At 40.8% G+C, this 13422-nt stretch overlaps 1 protein-coding gene across 8 annotated transcripts in view; it reads left to right on the top strand.

Moving 5' to 3' along the window:
- Positions 1–13422, top strand: part of PTPN4 (protein tyrosine phosphatase non-receptor type 4) — a 218024-nt gene that overhangs the window by 34518 nt on the left and 170084 nt on the right. For 4 of the 8 annotated variants that reach the window (XR_010746663.1, XM_066346559.1, XM_066346561.1 and 1 more), the window contains 3 exons: positions 6533–6616; positions 9882–9924; positions 10002–10101. Coding sequence is in view for 7 of the 8 variants with exons in the window: in XM_066346559.1 (XP_066202656.1) it covers positions 6533–6616; positions 9882–9924; positions 10002–10101 (227 nt within the window). In the remaining variant the exon portion in view is untranslated. The remainder of the gene's footprint in view (positions 1–6532; positions 6617–9881; positions 9925–10001; positions 10102–13422) is intronic. The other 4 variants (XM_066346563.1, XM_066346560.1, XM_066346564.1 and 1 more) reach the window with 3 other exon arrangements.

Below are 13422 nucleotides of genomic sequence, written 5' to 3'. Positions count from 1 at the left end.
AGGCAATGACTTTATTGCCTGGCACTTACGGAGAAGCCAAAAGTCTGAGGCACCAGGTTTTCACAGAGAAATAAGATTTATTCATCAAGCCAGCTAAACAAGGAGACCAGAGACAAAACTCAAATTAGCCTCTTCCAGCAGAGGCTTGGCGTCAGTTTTCAGAGGTAAGAGTAAGGAGAGGTTGTATATATTTTTCATTTTAATGCAGGAGATGTGAATTAGAACTAACTGGAACTAAGCCATCCCAGGTTAGGGATGTGGAAGGGACCACAGAGGACAAGAACTGTTCTTAGTTTTTCTGTTCTGTGTATGACCAAATTTGGTCTCTGCAGCAGATCTTCTTTATTGACAGACTCCTCACTTATTAAAGGGCTCCCTGTGGTAAAAGTAGCATCTCTTCTACTTGAGTTACGAATTTTGGTCCTGCTGTGCTCTTGAGGTCAGCTTGGGGTTATTTAGCTTTTAACTGCACCTGCTTAAGCCTTTGGGACCAGTCTGATCTGTCTTGGTCTGGTGGTCTCTTAAGAGCTGTGAAGAGACCTGTTTATTCTCCTATATACCCTTAAAACTGGTGGGGGACAATTAAGGTCTAGTTTCAGTTTTAGGACCAGTTTCACTAGGAAAGATGATGATTGACTGTAGGAGATGAAGAAAAGTGAGGAAGTGTGGGAGATATTTAGAAGATAAAAATGTTGGTTTGATTAAGGTAGAATAGGTTCATGAGGGATAGAGAGAAATCAGGGTTAATATCCCAGATTCTGTTTTTGGCATTTAGATAGAAGAGCCATGCAAAAAGTATTATTGGAATATGGAAATACTATTTATTGATTTTGTATTATGCAAACTTTCTAAACTTTTTTTTAAGTGTGAGAGAGACAGGCAGGCAGACAGAAAGGGAGAGAGATGAGAAGAATCAACTCCTAGTTGCTGTACGTTAGTTGTACATTGATTGCTTCTCATGTGTGCCTTGACTAGGGGCTCAAGCCTAGCCAGTGACCCCTTGCTCAAGCCAGAGACCTTGGGCTCAAATCAGTGACCATGGGATCGTGTCGATGATCTCACACTTAAGCCGGCAACCCCACATTTAAGCTGGTGAGCCCATGCTCAAGCTGGATGAGCCTGTACTCAAGCCGGCCACTTTGGGGTTTCGAACCTGTGACTTCATTGTCCCAGGTTGATTCAGCACTATCCACTGTGCTACCACCATCAGGTATAAACTAACTAACTTATTAATGTTAGTCAGTTTTTGTAAATTTCATAAGATTTTTCTCTGTATGTTATGTAAATATAAGGTAAATGACATTTTCATTTGTTTTAATTTTTATTTTAAAGATTTTATTAATTTGAGAGAGAGAGAGAGGGAAAAGCAGGAATAAGAGGTGAATCTCGTATGTGCTTTGCCTGGGAAAACCCATGGTTTAGAACCAGAGACCTCAGTGTTCTAGGCTGGCACTATATCCACTGTGCCACCATAGGTCAGGCAATTTTCAAAATTTAAACCAACTTTATATTCCTGAGATAATTCCAGGATAGACATTTATTTATTTATTTATTTCTTCTTTCTTTTTAAATTATGATTTATTTTATTTTAATTTTATTTTATTTTATTGAGAGGGGGGAGAGAGAGAGAAGGAAGGAAAGAGCTGGAAGCATCAACTCCCATATGAGCCTTGACCAGGCAAGCCCAGGGTTTCAAACCAGTGACCTCAGCATTCCAGGTAGATGCTTTATCCATTGCACCACCACAGGTCAGGCCAATTCTTTCTTTTTTTAAGTGAAAGGAGAGGAGATAGAGAGACAGACTCCTACATGCGCCTCGTCTGGGATCCACCCTGCAACCCCCATCTGGGGCTGATGCTCAAATCTTCCCACCTATCCTCAGCACCCCGGGTTGACGCTCGAACTAATAGAGCCACTGGCTGCAGAAGGAGAAGAGGGAGAGAAGGGGGAGAGGGGGAGAGAAGCAAGTGGTTGCTTCTCTTGTGTTCTCTAACTGAAAATGGATCTCAGGACATTCATACATTGGGCCGATGCTCAATCCACTAAGCTACTGGCCAGGACCGACAATTGATTATTTATTAACCTTGAATCCTAAGACTTTGCTAAATTCACTTATTACTTCTAGTATATTTTTCATTGATTCCTTAGCATTGTCAGTGTAAATCATGTCTCATGAAAATAGGGACAATTTAACATCTTCCTTTGCAGTCTGTATTTTTTTCCCATTATTTTTTCATCCCTATTACATGGCTAAGACAACATGACAATGATGAATAGAATTGATGGGAGCAGACTACCTTGCCTTGTTAGCTGTAGTGTTTTTTAAGGCATAATTTACATAGAATAAAATTCAAGTCTTATTCATAACAAAAACTCTCAACAAACTTGGAAAAGAAAGGGACATCATCACTCTGATAAAGTATATCTACTCTACACTTCCAGGGAAGTGTAAAGTAAAAGCACGATGTGATGTGAGCACAGATCCACTGAAACAGTTAAAATTAAATAGTCGCTTAATAATAATGGATGTACAGATTGTTGGTAGGACTTTAAAAGGATACAACTACTTTGGAAAGTGGTTTGGCAGTTTCTTATAAAATTAAATATAGATTTACTATATACCACCCAGCAACCCCCATTTTAGGTATTTGAAATGAAAATATGTTATAAGAAATCTCATCCACAAATGATCCTAGCAGCTTTCTTTATAATAGCCCAAACGTGAATTAGCCTCAACACCCATCAATAAGTGTTTGAATGAAAAATAATTGCTATATCTTTCTACAGTGGATTCCTATATTCTTTATTATTCCATTTATATTAAGTTGTAGAACAAACAGAACGTATATGTAGTGACTGAGAGGTTGAAAAGCACTTGCAATTGCTGCTTTAGTGTTTTGGATAGAATCATGAAGGAACTGTTTCTTTGATATCTATATTCTTTAATGTTGCAATTTACTAGGAAGTTATATATACATAGTTTTTGGGTCTTTGACTATAATCTATTATTTAAATATTTCTTGCTTTTTTATTTTGACCTAGAATAATATTTATTTTGTTATTTATTCAGAATATCATAAAGTCCTTATTTTTTTCTTTGTATTTCCTTAAGATGAAGTTTTTCCAACAAGTATATTCTATTATTTCAAACATTTTTATTTTGAAATATTTTAACAAGAACAGTATAGAAAATTAAAACAAAAAAAGGCTTGAGAAATAGAATGTTGTGTGCAAGATGGCAAACTTGAAAGGTCCAGGCCCTCATCTCCCACAGAAACATCAGAAAGCAACTACAGACTGATCAAAGTAACTATGTAAGACCTCTGAAAATCAATCAGACTTTAGAACAGTGCTTGGAAAATAATAAGTTCTCGGTAAATTTTAATTTTACAACAAAGTAAAGAAAATAATTCTGTAATTTACATTATTAGTATGACTAGAGAGGATATTGCATCCATGCAAAGGGAACATGAAAAGAGATTAAAAGTATAATTGTCAGAATAAAAATGCTCATTGGTTGGGATAAATAAGAGTAGATGCTGTGGGAAGACCGAAAGCTTTCAACATTAATGGATGTAGTAAATAAATAATAAAATCATACAGAATATTTTAATACACAAGTAATGAGTTTAATCAGGCAGTCACACAACCTGCTTTTTTTTTTTCTTCCAAATACTACATCTTGGAATATATAAAATAAATTTGCAAATATGAAAACATTTTGCAGAATTAAAAAGAGACTCTGCCAAGGGGAAAGAATGAGCCCTTGGTTTTGAGAAGACTATATGTAGAACTCCATGCCTTAAATGAAACTCCATTGCCTTAGTTGAAACTCCATCATGAATTGATAGTTGATGATGAAATACCCATTTCTATTAGCTATTTTTAAAAAAAATTGCTTTGTAATTGACATATAATGCATTAATTTCAGGTGTACAACATGACTTGATATTTGTATATATTGCAAAATGATTACCACAATAAGTCTAGTTAACACATGGAGTCGCATTTTTTTCTTGTTCTGAGAACTTTAAAGATTTACTCTCTTAGCAACTTTCAAATATACAATACCTTAATTATCATTAATACAAAATATTAACTCTAGTCCTCAAGCTATGCAGTATTCCCAGGACTTATTTAACTGTAAATGTGTATATTTTGACCCCTTTTACCCATTTCACCATGCCCTACCCTCTCATTTCTGGCAACCACCAGTCTGTTCTCTGTGTCTATGACTTCAGCATTTTGCTGGGTTTTTTGTTGTTGAGGTTTTTTATTTTTAGATTGTAGATATAAGTCAGATCATATGGTTTTTGTCTTTCTGTGTCTGACTTATTTCGCTTAGTATAATGCCTTCAAGGTCCATCCAGGTTGTTGCATATGATAAGGTTTCTTTCTTTTTAATGGCTGAATAATATTTTATTTTTAATATATACCATTTTTTTAAATCTTTTCATCCATTGATAAGCATTTAGTCTGTTTCCACAGCTTGGTTATTGTAAGTAATGCTTCAGTGAGCATGGTGGTACATATATTTTTTTCAAGTTGGTGTTTTTGTTTCCTTTGGATAAATACGAGGCAATGGAATTACTGGAGCATAAACAGAATTTAAAAATTCTGTTTTTAATTTTTTGAGACATCTCCATTTTGTTTCTTGTAGTGACTACATGAATTTTCCACCAAGAACGTACAAGGGTTCCCTTTTCTCCATATCCTCACTAGTACTTGTTATCTCTTGTTTCAGGCCAATATTTCTTTATTGATTTTCTGTATGGATAGTCTACCCATTGATGAAAGTGCGATATTCAAGTCTACTATTATTGTAATACTGTCTATATCTTTCTTTTAGTCTGTTTATTTTGCTTTATCTATTTAGGTGCATAATTTTTACACATTTATATCCTCTTGTTGGATTGACACCTTTATCATTATATGATGATTTTCTTCATCTTTTATTACAGTCTTTGTTTCAAGGTTTCTTTTGTCTAATTTAAGTAGAGCAACCCAACTTTCTTTTGGTTTCTATTTGCAAGGAGTATCTTTTTCCATCCCTACTTTCAGCTTGTATGTGTCATTGTCACATACCTGTAGATAGGTCTTTTTTCTCCATTAAGCTACTCTGTATTTTTTTTTTTTTTTGTATTTTTCCGAAGCTGGAAATGGGGAGAGACAGTCAGACAGACTCCTGCATGCGCCCAACCGGGATCCACCTGGGACGCCCACCAGGGGGCGACGCTCTGCCCACCAGGGGGTGATGCTCTGCCCCTCCGGGGCGTCGCTCTGTCGTGACCAGAGCCACTCTAGCGCCTGGGGCAGAGGCCAAGGAGCCATCCCCAGCACCCGGGCCATCTTTGCTCCAATGGAGCCTCGCTGCAGGAGGGGAAGAGAGAGACAGAGAGGAAGGAGATGGGGAGGGGTGGAGAAGCAAATGGGCGCTTCTCCTATGTGCCCTGGCCGGGAATCGAACCCGGGACTCCTTGCACGCCAGGCCGACGCTCTACCACTGAGCCAACCGGTCAGGGCTACTCTGTATTTTTTGATTGGAAAGTTGCTAAGTGAACCATACCAGTCAGACAAGGACATATACCATATAATTTCACCAATATGTGAAACCTAATGAACAAAATAGAAACAGAGGCAGAGACACATGGAACAGACTGACAGCTGTCATAGGGGGTGGTGGTCGGATGAAAGAAGGTACATAAAGGGATTAGCCAAAAAGCATATTTACATGACTTATAGTAACAGACAACAATGTGGTGATAGCCATAAGGAAAGGGGGTTGGGAGAGGTCACGTGGGCAGGGATGGGGTAAATGGGGATGAAAAGAGACTTTTCTTGGGGCAGGGAGGGGGTGCATGATGCAGTGTGTAGTTTTGTTGAGTACTTAAAACCTGAATTGTTTTGTAAAACAATGTCATCTCAATAAATTCAGTTAATAAAAAAAATATATGGAAAGTTACAACTTGTCTTAAAATTTTTACATAACCTAGAGTGTTCAATATGGCTTAATAAAAAAACAAGGAAAAATGAAATAATTATTGATAGGCCTGTAATTATTACCATTTGTTAATTGTTTTCTTCCGTTATAGGTTGATGATTTTCTGTAGTGGTATGCTTAGATTCCTTTTTATTTTTTGGATAACCTCTAGGTTTTCGCTTTGTGGCTACCGTGAAACTTTACATAAAACAATTTATATTTTAACAGTCTATTTTAAGTTCATAATACCATGTTCGAACATGTTCTAAACCTCTACATCTTTATTCACCCCCTCACATTTTATGTCTTTGATATCACAATTTACATCTTTTCACCTTGTGTATCTATTAACAAATTATGTGGTTATAGTTATTTGTGCTAATTTTGTCTTTTAACCTTAATATTAGCTTTATAAGCTATTAACCCACCACCTTGACAACATTAGATTATTCTGAATTTCACTATATATTCAGTGAGGTTTATACTTTCATATGTTTTCCTGTTACTAATTTCAGTTTCAGTTTTTAAAATTACCTTTAACATTTCTTATAGGCCAGTCTGATGGTGATGAACACCTTGCTTTTGCTTGTCCCGGAAAACTCTCTTAACTTCAGTTCTGAAGGACAACTTTGCTGGGTAGAGTATTCTTGCTTGGCACTTTTTTCTTTTAGCACTTTGAATTTATTGTGCCACTCCCTTTTGAGCTGCAATGTTTTGACTGAAAAATTTGCTAATAGGCTTATGGGGTTTTCTTTTTATACAACCAGTTGTTTTCTTTTTGCTATTTTTAAGATTCTCCCCTTATTTTAACTTTTGACACTTTAATGATAACATGTCTTAGTGGGGGTCTCTTAGAGTTTTTCTGTCTTTGGACCTCTGGGATTCTTTTTTTTTTTTCTTTTGTATTTTTATGAAGCTGGAAACGGGGAGAGACAGTCAGACAGACTCCCGCATGTGCCCGACTGGGATCCACCCAGCAAGCCCACCAGGGGCGATGCTCTGCCCACCAGGGGGCGATGCTCTGCCCCTCCGGGGCATTGCTCTGCCGTGACCAGAGCCACTCTAGCGCCTGGGGCAGAGGCCAAGGAGCCAACCCCAGCGTCCGGGCCATCTTTGCTCCAATGGAGCCTTGGCTGCGGGAGGGGAAGAGAGAGACAGAGAGGAAGGAGGGGGAGGGGTGGAGAAGCAAATGGGCGCTTCTCCTATGTGTCCTGGCCAGGAATCGAACCCGGGTCCCCCGCATGCCAGGCCGACGCTCTACCGCTGAGCCAACTGGCCAGGGCCGGACCTCTGGGATTCTTGCTGGATGTCTGTTTCCTTCCCCAGGTTAGGGGAGTTTTCAGCTGTTATGACTTCAAATAAATTTTCTGCCTCTTTCTTTTTTCTATATTGCTGGGACTCCTATGATACGAATTTTGGTCCACTCGATGTCCCATGAGTACTTTAAGCTATTTAACTCTTTTTTCATTCTTTTTTATTTTTGCTGTTCTGGATGGCTGAATTCTACAGTCCTGTCTTCAAGTTCATGTTATTTTCTTCTGTTCATTTACTCTGATGTTGAACTCCTCTATTTGAGTTATTGTGTTCTTCAGCTCTATGGCTTCTATTTGGTACTTTTTATTATTTTCACTTTGTTAAAATTCTTACTATGTTCATCCGTTCTTCTTGAGTTAGCAACGTTATGACATTCTGAACTATTTTGTTTTTTGATAGAGAGAAAAGCATAAGCTCTTTGTTCCACTTAGTTTTGCCATTGATTGCTTCTCATATGTTTCCTGACTGCAGCTATATTCAGCAGTTGAGCCATGACAAGGGCTCAAAACAGTGCCCTCAGGATTGAGCCAGTGACCCTGGAATCAGACCCATAACCTTGGCACTCTGGGACAATGTTCTATGCACTGCACCACCAGCCAGGGCACTTATTTTGAACTCTATTAGGTAAATCACTCATCTCCATTTTATTAAAGGTTTCTCTGAGGCTTTTTCTTGTCCTTTTGTTTAGAATAAATTTTTTATTTCTTCATTTTCTTGACTTTCTGTGTTAGTTTCTCTGCATTAGGTGAAACTGCCACCTCTCCCAGTCTTGAAGGCAAAGAACCTTATATTTTCAACTTTGCTTGATATCTTGGTTGTTTCTAAAACTTTTGTAATTTTTTAAGTGGCCTCTAGTAGATAACAGGATGCTAAGACCTGCCATTGTCATAAAGGGTCTGAGATCTCAGCACCTAGACTCAGGCTGATGGGAATTCAGACCCTCAGTCAGCAGCTTTTAAAGTCTTTTTTAAATGTTCAGGGGAAAATTAGGAAATAGGCACTTCTGTCTACTTCCTCTATGCAGAACCCTGGGGTGGAAGGCAGTTAAGAACTTTTCTTTGTTTGCTACTGTCTTTTCTTTGTTTGCTACTGTCCTATTTAACCTGAGAACACAAGCCAAGCCTGCTGGTCACCAGAGCCAGGCAATTGAGGGATGTGTCCTCTGGGCAACAGACACAAAAGTCAAGACTCCATACCTATATACAAGCTCCTTTCTCAGAGATACCTCCCATCCCAACATAGTGGCAAACAATTTCAGATCATTTTGTAGCTAATACCAGTTGGTCCCCAGCAGGGCACAGAGAGCAGCTGAACTTGGCTAGTATAAGAGCCATTCCCAAGAAGCCCCAGAATCAATACACCCAGTGGCGAGCTTCAGAGCACAGCAGATGCCCACACTCCACTAATGACATACACAAATGATAAACTTTGCAGCCACCAGAGCCCCACTAAAATAAATCCTGCTCTGTGTGTTTAGCCTCCGCACTACAGCTTCTCTGTAGCCATGGCCAATCCTCAAAACCAGTCAACCTGAGGGTGAATCCCTCCTGTTGAGGAGCAAAGAGCAATCAAGCCAAACTACAGCAAGAGGGCACACACAGCTCACACAGGGACACACCTGGAACACTCAGTTTAGGTAATCAGGGAGACTGCACCACAGGGCCAATAAGACACCTTCTTCATAATACTACTCTTCCAAGACCAGAAGATGTGGTAGCTTTACTTAGTACATGAAATAGGATAGAGGTCGCAAATTTTTATTAAAAGTAGAATTTCATGATGTGTAGTTAAATTTTGTCTGAATGACATCATAAGGTCAAGCATATTTTTATGAAATAAAGAAATTGGGTTCTTTTGTTTATTTTTAATGAGACAGACAAAGAGAGAGACAGGTAGAGATAGACAGGAAGGGAGAGAGATGAGAAGCATCAACTCATAGTTGCAGCCCCTTAGTTGTTCATTGATTGCTTTCTTATTTGTGCCTTGACTGGGGGGTTGTAGCCAAGCCAGTGATCCCTTGCTCAAGTCAGCAACCTTGAGCTTCAACCCAGCGACCTTTGGGCTCAAACCAGTGACCATGCTCATGTCTATGATCCCATGCTGAAGCCAGCAACCTCACGCTCAAGTTGGTGATCCCGTGCTCAAGCTGTCGACCTCGGTGTTTCAAACCTGGGTCCTCTGCATCCCAGGTTGACACTCTGTCCACTGCGCCACCACTCGATCAGGCTGAAATAAATTTTTAAATGTGCAAGACGACCGTACTTAATATAGTTAAAGTCACAAAATTCACATTAGATTGCAGTGATTATTAAGCATTTTTACTTTTGAAATAGAGGTTATTACACACTCTATAATTTGATGTGATGTTAAAATCAAAATCTTAAAGCTACCACAAATATATTCAGTATTTTCTAATGTAATTTTGTTATATTTGATACGAAAATCAGTAAATTAATGATTTTTTCCTACCTAGACCTTTTCAAAAATGCAATTTTTCACATTAATCTACAGGTGGAATAGATGTGCATGATCAATATATTAGTTCCTCAAGGAAAAATGAAATCAGCCTTATTTATTTATTTTTCAGAGGTGGCTGGATCCAAACAAACCAATAAGGAAGCAACTAAAGAGTGAGCATATATATTTACTTGATGTTTTTCAAGTATACTTTATAAAGATAAAGGGTTAATATAATCTGATTAATTAGGACTTCTTTTATTAATTCTAGGAGGATCTCCTTACAGTTTGAACTTTAGAGTCAAATTTTTTGTAAGTGACCCCAACAAGTTGCAAGAAGAATACACAAGGTGAGTTTATGGAGCATATTTTTCTTAAAAGTATTGTCAAAACTGTTATGAAATTTTGAAATTAATTAGGCAAAAATAGATTATCATGCTATAATTCTACATTTATCAGCAGCACACAGAATAGGTTATAGATGTTTAAGGAATACAATTTCTTCCCTCTGGGATGTCTGGGAGGGACACCCCATGCAGCCACAAACATCCTCCTGAGCTACATAAATATTAAAATTTTCTAGTGAAAAATGGTTAAACAGCATTGTTGTCACTAATTGAATTAATCAGATGCTGCAATTTAAGTAGTGCTGTATAGTGAGATTGTGCCTGCTCTTTTTTCCATGTAAAACTGTAATGTGTATCTGGTTATCCCTTGAAAAACGTGGAGGTTCTGGACATCAACAACCTTTGCAATCAAAATCTGCGTGTAACTTGGCCCTGGCCGGTTGGCTCAGCGGTAGAGCGTCGGCCTGGCGTGCGGGGGACCCGGGTTCGATTCCCGGCCAGGGCACATAGGAGAAGCGCCCATTTGCTTCTCCACCCCCCCTCCTTCCTCTCTGTCTCTCTCTTCCCCTCCCACAGCCAAGGCTCCATTGGAGCAAAGATGGCCCGGGTGCTGGGGACGGCTCCTTGGCCTCTGCCCCAGGCACTAGAGTGGCTCTGGTCGTGGCAGAGCAACGCCCCAGAGGGGCAGAGCATCACCCCCTGGTGGGCAGAGCGTCGCCCCTGGTGGGCATGCCAGGTGGATCCCGGTCGGGTGCATGCAGGAGTCTGTCTGACTGTCTCTCCCCGTTTCCAGCTTCAGAAAAAAAAAAAAAAAATCTGCGTGTAACTTAAGTTGGCCCTCTGCATTAGCCAATTCCCAGTCACAAATTGAAAATATAAGAATGGCCCAGATGAGTATTCTGATAATGTATGAAGGTTAGGTTAATAGTTTAAGGTAGAAATGGTGGGGAATAATCAGTGTGGTAACTGTCATTATTAAAATAACCTGCATGATAACTGTATGTTGCTTGAAAGACGTAATTAGAATTCATTAACAAAATAAGACAACAAATGTTAGCATATTATCCCTTTCATAAAAGTCTCAAATACAAGAATATAGATCAGTGACTATATTCAAAATTATTCTAAAAGATAGGTGCCAAATTAAAAATCTGTACCTAAAGCTTTCTGTAAATAGCCTATGTGGGGAAGCAGCTGTGTTAGGCTTGCTTGCTGGTTTACCGGCTGCAAGCACTTTACCTCATTGGTGTGTGAGCACATGTCAGTGCCATGTGTGTGTGGCCTGTGTAAGGGTGCTTGTGCTCAGGGGGATTGTGGATGACAAATTGCCTACCTGCCACTGTGAGGGGCCATTTTGCTTTGCCTGGGAAGTAGTTTTCCCCTGCTGTGTGCTCATCAGCTATTGCAAGACTATTGAGTCGTGTATGTCCCGATGCTTTCCAGCTTCACAGATTCTCTACCATCTGCCTGAATTCAGTGAGAACCTGCCTGGCCTTAACCACCAGTGTTATATCTGCCATAGTGGGCAGGATTCAGAGCAGGTTTATATAGAGCCACCGACACCTTTGAAGGGTAGAATAAAGGAGTGGCTATTCCCAGTGGCTCTCCTGTTGGGGACCATGGGCTGGGTGTTTTTACAACCCTGCAAGATGAAACCAAGAGTTCTATGCGTAAGGCTGCATGAGGTCGAAAACTTCTTGGTGAGCTTGAGACTGAGCGGCAGCAATCGCATGAACTGGAATGAGTGCTGGAGAAGGAGGCCGACTGGTTCTGAGAGCTGCAGTGTGACATGCAGGCTGAGCACCAACGACGCCTGGAACCAGAGCCATCTCTGGAGAAGGAATTATGGGTTTGCGAGTTGCAGTTTGCCCTGGAAGCTAAACGTTGGCAGTGACAGCTGTTAGGGAAACACCTGCGAGTATAGGAGCTTGGGTCTCAGTTTCAGGTTTAGAGCCAACAGCCACAAGAGCTAAAGCAGGCGTGGAAGACGGAGCTGCATTCATGCCAGCGGAGCAGCTCTGAGTCAGCAGGGGCAGGCATTTCCAACTCTTCATCTTCTGAGGGGTAGGCTTGGGCTGCAGCTGCCATCTGCAGACTCAGAGCCCAGCTGGTAGTCACCCAGAGGTAAAAACCCAGCAGCCAAGAGTCCCTCAGGGGCAGGCACAGCCTTCTCCACGGGTAGTGGAGCACTGTGTGGTCCAGCCCTACACCCAGGCAGAGCTGATGGAGTTGGGGGTGCAATTACCCACTGAGCCCTTAGCAGCCTGGTTGATGTAGTTATGGGACATAGGGGTGGATGGCATCATGCTCTCTGGATCAAAAATGAACCATAAGGCTGTGAGTGCTGCTGTCTGTGCCACCCCCTGACTAATAAGAGAAATGGGCCTGTAAAGGCTACCCGAACACAGATGTGGGTAGATTTGATTGTGGCTGGGGAAGATAGGGAAAGGTTAGATGGAAGGTTTATAATAAAGTTTTGTTAGAGCTTTGGTGGCAGCTTAAGCTGCAACAGAAGTTCTAGCCACTGAAAATCGGGAAGCAGGCAGCCTCGTGAGCTGCTAAGAAAATAGCTGGCGTTTGTGTTGCATGGTTGCAAGTTTATATGATGGAGACAGCTGAGGGAGAGGAAGATCCCCAAGACCCGTTGTCCCAGTTTGACTAGGGGGAAGGCCAAGTGGCCCGTCCAACAGAGATGAGCGGGGGCTAGATAACCCATGTGAAATTGGCAATCCACTGATCCCCTTCTAATGTGCAGCAGGTGTTGGCCTAAGAAGGTAATAGGTGTGCCTGACCAGGTGGTGGCACAGTGGATAGAGCGTTGGACTGGGACACGGAGTACCCAGGTTTGAAACCCTGAGGTTGCCAGCTTGATTGCTGGCTCATCTGGCTTGAGCACGGGCCCACCAGCTTGAGCAAGGGGTCTCTGGCTTGAGCGTGGGATCATAGACATGATCCCATGGTCGCTGGCTTGAGCCCAGAGGTCGCTGGCTTGAAGCCCAAGGTCTCTGGCTTGAGCCCAAAGGTCACTGGCTTGAACAAGGGGTCACTCGCTCTGTTGTAGCCCCCCACTCAAGGCATATATGAGAAAGCAATCACTAAACAACTAAGGAGCTATAACGAAGAATTGATGCTCCTCACCTCTCTCCTTTCCTATCTGTCTATCCCTACCTGTCCCTCTCTGACTCTCTGTCTCTATCCAAAAAGAAAAGGTAATAGGTGAAATGAAATGAATTTTTCATCTTGGGTGATCTGCACAGACAGCTGGGCTTTGTATTGTGAACTGATCATTGAGCAGTGTAATGGACTCTTAGACTGCAACCAGAC

Source organism: Saccopteryx leptura, chromosome 7 (assembly GCF_036850995.1).
Source record: "Saccopteryx leptura isolate mSacLep1 chromosome 7, mSacLep1_pri_phased_curated, whole genome shotgun sequence".
In the NCBI taxonomy this organism is placed as follows: domain Eukaryota; kingdom Metazoa; phylum Chordata; class Mammalia; order Chiroptera; family Emballonuridae; genus Saccopteryx; species Saccopteryx leptura.
The sequence above is the reverse complement of the archived record's forward strand: the minus strand, read 5'-3'. Positions and strand labels throughout refer to the sequence as shown.